The 7,954-nt window shown below is 58.6% G+C and overlaps 1 protein-coding gene across 1 annotated transcript in view; it reads left to right on the top strand.

The window, feature by feature from the left end:
• Positions 1-7,954, top strand: part of ETV5 (ets variant 5) — a 17,195-nt gene that overhangs the window by 5,934 nt on the left and 3,307 nt on the right. The window contains exons 5-7 of the mRNA XM_009323200.1: positions 4,619-4,748; positions 4,888-5,139; positions 6,923-7,192. Coding sequence (XP_009321475.1) covers positions 4,619-4,748; positions 4,888-5,139; positions 6,923-7,192 — 652 coding nt within the window. The remainder of the gene's footprint in view (positions 1-4,618; positions 4,749-4,887; positions 5,140-6,922; positions 7,193-7,954) is intronic.

The following is a 7,954-nucleotide window of genomic DNA, read 5'->3' as shown; positions in this document are numbered from 1 at the left end:
TTCAGTTGTTACCTGGCAAACAGAAGTAGTAGCTTGGTGTCGGTGGCTGCGTTTTGCTGCTGAGGCAGACAGCTACAGAACTTAAAGGAAATCAAATTTAGCCTGCAGTCGAACAGATTTTTCATTCCAGCTTTGTCACAGCATGCAGCAAGGGTATCTTCTCTGACAGTAAACGCATGTTAATTATTGCTCTTTGATTACTTCTGAGTGGGAAGCTTGCCATTAAACTGTTCCAGACAGCCCAAGTTTCAGATGTGCTTTTTTTCTTGTCTCCCCTGAGATAAAAGGCGAGCCCAGAGTCAGAGAAACGCAACTGGCTATTGACATCCTAGCACAGCCCGACAGCTCTTGCTTGGAGCGGTAGAAACTGCAGCGTGCGTGGGAGGGTGGCTCTTAGAGCTGAAGCTGTTTCCAGTGCCTTTTGGCAGTCTCTTGTTTCCTTGTAACCTGAAGAGCTCAGAGAGAAGAGACAAACTTTTCTGGGTGATGCAGAAGGGGGGGATGGGCAGGCATTTGCTCAAGACTCTTAAAATGTTCTCCTGACCTGCTCGGCCTCTGCAGACCTGGTGTTGAAACGACTTTGTCACCTGAAAAGAGATCCCCCTGTGTGACTCCCTGCTATAGTAATCTTCCTTAGCTTTCCCAGGGAGAGAAAGCAAAGCTTTCCCTTGCTGTCATGCAGAGGGCTGTGCCAGCTGGGGGGACTCAGACCAGGGTGGAGGCGGACGAGGAGCCTGGCTTTTCCGTACCAGCACTGGAGAGCATTTAAAGAGGAGAAGTCTCTAGCTTACAGCTTTCTGGCCCCATCTTCTCATTTCACTCTGGTTTTGAACCCTGTGCGGTGTAGGAAGGAAGAGGAGAACAAATCTGGTGCAGCCTCCACCCTGCATTTGGTTTTTGCTAGTGGGGACATGCTCCTTTCCTGGGCTGGGGGTTACATTGGGGTTCAGTGCCTGTTAGCTCCTGGGTGAAGGTAAATCCTTCCCTAGTCTGTATGGATGTTGGCGGGCATGCATTGGACTCTGTTCCCGCAGTTGTGTTGCTCCATGCCTTTTCCCTGAGGAAGCTGCTGCTCTCTTTTATCCCGAGCAAACCAGTTCCATCTCCTGCTCCGTGGCCCTGGCATGCCCAGGGCCAAGCTTCCTCGGCCCAGCAGCAAAAAGGGACACACCAGGCTCAGTTTTGACCCCATTGCTGTGGGGAATGCCACCACGTGTGCTGTGTTGAGTCTCGGAGATGTTCCAAACTGCAGCATCGTTCTCGCCTTGCTAAAAAACCCTTATCGCATGGCAGCTGCCTGCAGCTTGGCTGCTGCCTGCTCACTGTTCCTGATTCTGTAGCCGAGGTCTCTGGCAGACATGGGCTTACAGTTGGGGTTTGGCAGCAAAGTGCCATAACATGCCGGAGGGCAGCGGGTAGCTGCGCCAGAGAGGAAATCCCGCTGTAGGGATGGGGAAAGCAGGGCTCCTCCGAATAAGGGATGCGTTGTTCTTGGCGCCCTGGACTGAGCAGCAAGAGGCTGAATTTGGTGCTTCTAAGCCACCCAGAGAAGCAGCAGATTCTCCCAGGAAGGTGAGGAGGCCATGGATGGCTCCCACAGAGCTCACCGTGCTGGCCATTGCGTTGCATTCCTGGCTGGGTGTAGGTGCGGGTTCACCAGCGGCACAGTCCTGGGGAGAAGCGTATATGTACAATGTTGTATCTTGAGTGATTGTTTAAATAACTGGGAAGTGATGGGGTTGTGCTGGGGAGATCAAGCACCATGAGAGGCTTTGCCTTTTGCAGAGGTTTGCTCCCCGGGGACTTGTGGCCCCCTGCATGGGCGGTGTGTGGCTAAAGCCACAGGCAGGGCACAGAGTCAGGTTTCTTACACACTGAAATGAAAGCAGGAGGTTTGTTTCTGAGGAAGGGTTGTTTAAACAAAGGAAAGCAGGAGCCTGGCTTCTATTTCTGGCTCCTCTCCTGGTGTGACCTTGGGTGCGTCCTGTAACACCAGGGGGTGGAGGGGCAAGCGCGGAGCTCAGCTCCCAGGTGACAACTTGAGCGGGTGCCAAGGTCCCTAGCCGTTGGCCAGGCTGGAAATGGTGGTTTGGTTGCCTTCCCCGTGGCTTGGGCAGCAGGTGCCACCAGCAAAGCCAGCGTCCTCCAGGCTCGGCCTCTTAGAGGTCCCATCATGCTGATGGTTGGGAACAACCTGTCCTGTCCCCCACCATGGGATTCACTGGCAGTCCAAGGCCCTGAATAGCTTTGGGGTGTCACCTTTCCCACAGGAGACCTCTTGGCTGAAGGTCGACATTTGGGCATCTCCAGCTTGGCTGGCGGTACAGCACTTGAGGGGGGTATGCCTGAGCCCCCCATCTTCCCCTCCTGGTTATGCTGCCTTGCTGGCCGGGCACAGCAGTGGCACATATGGCCGGTCCCCTTGCCCGGCCTCCCCGGGATCAGTGTATACCCAGGGGCTAAAGCAGCCCAGAGAGGGACTGTCAGGCACCCATTGGGGCTCTTGCTGCTCCCATGGCTCAGTCCTGGTGCGGGTGTGCCGAGGCGTGTGTTCTCCAGCCCCGTCTATAGTTAAGTTGCTCCCTCTGCCTATTTCTATTTTTTTTTTTTTTTTATAGCTTTTAATTATAGTGACAAACACAGGACCGGAAAGGTTGAAAGTGCTCACGTACCCAATGTGCCTTTGAGGTGTTGGATGCTGGGGCAGGGCATCCCCTTCCCCAGGAACCCTCCTGCCGCCTTCCCCACTTGCTGCCAGGGACCCAACCCCCCCCCCCCCCCCCCCAAGAGCTGCCCCCCTGGCCTCTGTACCTGCCTTGGCTCCTGCCACTGGGTGCTCTGGCCTTGCCGCCCTGGCCGGCCATGAGCCTGGCAGCAAGAACATGTCTTGCTGAGCAGCGCCGGCCAGCCCCGTGGTGTTTGTGTAAGGAATCCAAATGTTGCACAAAGTCCGGGCTTGGCCAGCTGGTCTCTGTTAGGATCTTAAGGCTCGTTTCCCTTTTCTTGAATGGCAGCACTAAGCTCTGGGGAAATTCTTCCTTTTTTTTTTTCCCCAGCCACATGAATGGAGCGCTCCAAATTGTTTGTGAATGGAGGGTGGTGCCCGCTTGGAGACTTTTTTTTTTTAATGAATAACCAGGCCCCATTGTATGGCTGGTGGAAAAACAACCCGCTTCAACAACACGGAGCCTGTTAGGGAGAAACATGCCCGTGATAGGCAGCTGGAGCCCTTCCAAAGCCAGTTCCCCTTCACTTTCCCGTGGCTTGCGGGGCGCCCGGGCTTTGCCGCCGCAGTGCCGGCCCCCCATTAAGGCTAGAAATGCTGAGAGCGGCAAAACTGCACTGAGGGGGGGAAGGAGGAGGGGGATAACCGCCGCAGTGCCGGCCCCCCGTTAAGGCTAGAAATGCTGAGAGCGGCAAAACTGCACTGAGGGGGGGAAGGAGGAGGGGGATAAATCCGGCTTGGGAGCGGGTGGAAGGCGTGTGGGGGGCTGTGCTGGCTCAGCGCTGGGCTTCATGTTTCAAATCCTCCTCGGGGGGTTTTATGCCCTTGGTACCAGCTGTGCCGGGCTGTTGGCGGGGGTGGGGGGTGGTGGCGGTGTGTAGAGAGGCGAATCAGCAGCTCTTAAAGGTTTTGACAAATTAGGGGAGCAGCTAATTACCTGGCAAGCCGTGAACAGTTGTCCTCTCTGCCATAGCCAGGCTGTGTTTAGACTTTGCATGAAGCTAATACTCCACTTCCGATTAGCCTTGGCTCTCCTCTGCAGGCACTATTTAGGTAAAGATCTCTGAGGCGCTTTCCCTTTCCTAGAGTGCCTGCTTTTAGAAATTAATTAGGTTAAGCGTATATAACTTGGTTTAAAATTATATATAGTGAGTGGGCTTGAGGGGGCTGGGAAGGATTTGGGTTTAATGGGACATTTGCCACTTGAACTCATACAATTGTGGGACCCCAGGTCTGGGTCCCCTTGGAGCACTTTGGCTGGGGGAAGGTGGCTACCATTTAGCTGCTTGCCGACTCTCTGGCCAGCTAACTGGGAGCTGGGTATGCCCCTGCGAGGGTGAGTGGGTTGCTGTGTCCTGCTTACAAGGTCTCGGAGCTCCAGGCTGTCGAGCTCCAGGCTGTCAAGCCTCCTCATTCCTCGCCCCACGGCTCAAGGAGGCAGCTGCTGCCTGTGGTGCCTGGGCTTGTCTCCCCTTGCTGAGAGGCTTTTGACCCGGCCCAGGCGTGTGTCTCATCCATGGGTGGTGTTGAGCTGCCTGTTCCCCTCTCACAGCCCTTGCTCTGCCCCCTCTCACACTGTGCCATTCCCCTCTTGGATCCCAGTGGGGAACGATTCCCCCTCTGTGAGTGATGTCCTGGGATGGAGGGACCGTCCCTGGGAGCTCTGCCCTCCCCTGCAGAAGTCAGCCCTGCCACCCTGGCTCAGTCCACTGGCATGTCAGGGTCTGCTGGGGCATCATTCTGCCATGGTTTGGTTGCCTGATGCTGCCGGGGGGGTAATTCGGCACCTGATTCCTGAGCAAAGAGCACCCAAGGGGATGCTCCCCAGGGGGGATGTCCCCCATCACCTTCTCCCACACACATGAGCCTGTATCCTCCTCTTTTTCATTGCAGTGGTCCTGCACGCCCCACCTCCGGCAAAGATCAAGCGGGAGCTGCACAGCCCTTCCTCGGAGCTGTCATCCTGCAGCCACGAGCAGGGTCTCTGTGCCGGCTACGGGGACAAGTGCCTCTACAACTGCTGGTAGGTAGTGGTGGGGCGGCTGCTGGCTGCAGGCCCCTTGGGTCACAGCACAGGGATTCATCTTGCTTGTCAGCCTCTGCTGCGCAGAGGTGTCCTCGTTAGTGTCACTGTCAGCCCCTAGCCCTTCTCCCCTCCACAGTGCCTATGACAGGAAGCCCCCTGCTGGGTTCAAGCCATTAACGCCGCCTGCCACGCCAGTGTCTCCTGCACACCAGGGATCGGCCCTGCCGCCACCAGCCCCAGCTGTGCAGGCAGCTGCCCATGGGGCGGCCACGGCCCCACACCCACTGCAAGAGCAGAGGCAGCAGACCTTCGCCGTGCCGCGGCCGCCTCACCCGCATGTGCACATGCCAAAGATGATGTCTGAAAACGAATACCCTGCAGAGCACAGGTAAGGCTTCCCCACCCAAGTGAGTGCTGGTGTCTTGCAGGTGTTTATCGGGACTTTGGCCGTCTTGAGATGAATCGGTGGCCTCAAGCTGTGGGGAGGGAAGAGGGATGCCTGTCCACTCATCCCCTTGCTGCAGTCACAGACCATGGGCCAGATATTGCTGCCTGGGGACCCATGGGAACCAATGTGGCAAAACTTGCTGCTTCCCACTGGGATCTTGTGGCTCTTTCTCTCCATGAGGCAGCTGCTTGCTAATGGGGACCTGTTCCTCCCAGCACTGGGGACACCGGGCAGACCCTTCACCTCTCCCTCAGGAAAGGCAAGGGTGGCAGAGGCTGCTGCCTGCATCCGTCCCTGCAGTGACGGGCGATGGTGCTGAGTCAGGACTCCCGCTCTCCTGTCCCACCCACTGCAGCTTTCTGCTGTCCAAGCTGAGCCCTGCTGGGCTGGGGAGCTGCGGGCATCCCCATCCTGCCCCTGAGCACCCCTGTGCTGAGGGTTGGTCCTTAGCTCCCCTGTGCACTGCATGGCATCCCCATGATTTTGGGGGCTGTGGAAGGAGAGGCCCTGCTCCCCGCTTCCTCTCCAAGCTGTGGCTTCATCCCACATCACCCCTGCGTCCCCAGAGGCTTTGCTGGTCCGCTCCCTCGCCCCGGGTTTGCTCACACTATCGGTAGGCGGCATGGCGCAGGTCACAGTCAGCTTCCGGCTTTGCTTGTGGCCTCCTGGATGCCCTTTGCTGCGGTGACAGCTGCTGTGTCACTGGCGGCAGGGTGTTCCCTTTGGGCACAGGACTGAACGTGGCAGCCCGGCAAAGGCCATGCAATGGGGCCATGGAAACCCTTGGGACATGCCCGCAGCGGGTGAGCATCCCTCCCCAGTGAAGCAGGGCTCAGCTCCAGGTGACCTTCGAGCTATGCAGGAGGCTGGCCGTGCTCCCTCGGGAAGCGCCGTGCCAGTGTGTGGCTTGGGTTTCACTCAGGAAGGGCAGAGGGACGCGGCTCGGAAATGGAGTAATCCCAGCCCAGCAGCTGGGAGGGCTCTGGTTACAAAGCCAAATGGCGCAAGGCTGGCCCAGAGGAGCCGGGCACAGAGATCGCCTTTCAAGGTGCCGGAGGGCGAGGGGATGCAGCAGCACCCCCTCGAGATGGTCCCTTATCCACCACAGCCAGGAGAGACTGCTGGGGCTTGAGCTGGCGGTGGCGGCACCCTGGAGCTGAAAATAGTGCTCCCTGCCACCGAGTTCAAGGTTTAATCCCAGCCGCACAGGCAGATTAGCAGCCGGCTGGGGCTGTGGGGCTGTGGAGTGGATTTGGCTTTGCGTAAGCACCCGCCTGGGTGCAGCATCCCCCGTGGCTCTGCCCCCCCACCCTCAGGGGAGACTTTACTGGTTTACAGAGATTTTACTGTTGTGCGGTGTCGTTTGTTTGTTTCCCTTTCCCACTCTTACCCAGACATCCCTGCTGCAGCTCAGGGCTGCCATCGTTGTGCAGTGCTTCACAGTGATGGCCCATGTGCTGTCCTGCTCCCCCGCAGGTGTCCCCAGCACTTGGAGGGGGATGGGGCTCCCCAGCACCCTGCTGGGTCCCCACGGGATAAACCCTTGTGGTGGCTCCTGAGGAACCATCCCAGCCCACTGCGGGTGGGACACAACACCACCCAAACCACCCCGGGCTGAGGGCACTGAGCCAGCACGGGGTCCTGGTCTGGGGCAGGAGCTGGCGGCGTGCCTGCAGGGCTGACCCCACCACCCCTTGGTAACACTGCCTCCCTCTCCCCCCAGATTTCAGAGGCAACTGTCAGAGCCCTGCCACCCCTTCCCACCACAGCCTGGGGTCCCGGGGGACAGCCGCCCTGTCTACCACCGGCAGCTGTCAGAGCCCCTTGGCCCTGCTGCCCCCCACCCCCCTCAGGGATTCAAGCAGGAGTACCATGACCCACTCTACGAGCACAGTGGCCCCAGCCTGCCCGGCCCCCCCAGCCATGGCTTCCAGCCCCCCATGGGCATCAAGCAGGAGCCCCGGGACTACTGCATCGACTCAGGTGGGTGCAAGTTGGAGGGGGAGGACAGCCGGGTGCTGGCGCTCAGGGGGGTGCAGGTTACACCAGCAGCACCCAAGGGAGCAGAGTCATCTCTGCCATCTGCAGCTTGCGGGCGGCAGTGTGGTGGGCTCAGGGTAGAGCCTTGGGCAGAGCGTGGCATGTCACCCTGGGGCTGCCTGGTGCCGGTTGCTGTTTCTCCTGCAGTGGTAGATGATCTCTTCCTTTTTTTTTTCCTTTCCCCTCTTTTTCCTCCCTCTCTTTTCTTTTCCAAAGCAGGGGGGATAGAGCAGGCATTCACCAGATGCTGCATGGTGTGGTCTGTGCCATAGCCACAGGCTGGGGTGCCCTCAGCACCCGGTGGGTCCCCCTGCAGCCCTGGCCTGGGGCCAGCTGTGACTTCTGGCTGCTGGACCCCACCAGCATCACGGAAAAATCCTCTAATCTCCTTAGGACCTAAAAATACCCCGACCTCAGGATGGAGGGTGGCACGGCTGAGCAGATGGCAGGGGAGGTGCGGTGATGTCTCCCTTCCTGCAGGGCCCAAATAAAATGGTGAAAACCTGAGCTGACTTAGACCTTGCTCCCAGCACTCATTCCAGTGCCCTTCCTCCCCATAAATCATACTGTTTTTCCCCCAAAGCTGGGTGTGGGGGCTGGGGGTGGGTGCAGTGGCCCAGAGTGCACTGGGGGGAGAGATGCCCTGGCTTGGCCACAGGACATGCTGGGGGGGGGGGGGGGGGAGGGCGCAAGAGGCGTCGGGGGCGCACGGCGG

Source organism: Pygoscelis adeliae, unplaced genomic scaffold (genome assembly GCF_000699105.1).
Source record: "Pygoscelis adeliae isolate BGI_AS28 unplaced genomic scaffold, ASM69910v1 Scaffold544, whole genome shotgun sequence".
NCBI lineage: Eukaryota > Metazoa > Chordata > Aves > Sphenisciformes > Spheniscidae > Pygoscelis > Pygoscelis adeliae.
The sequence above is the reverse complement of the archived record's forward strand: the minus strand, read 5'-3'. Positions and strand labels throughout refer to the sequence as shown.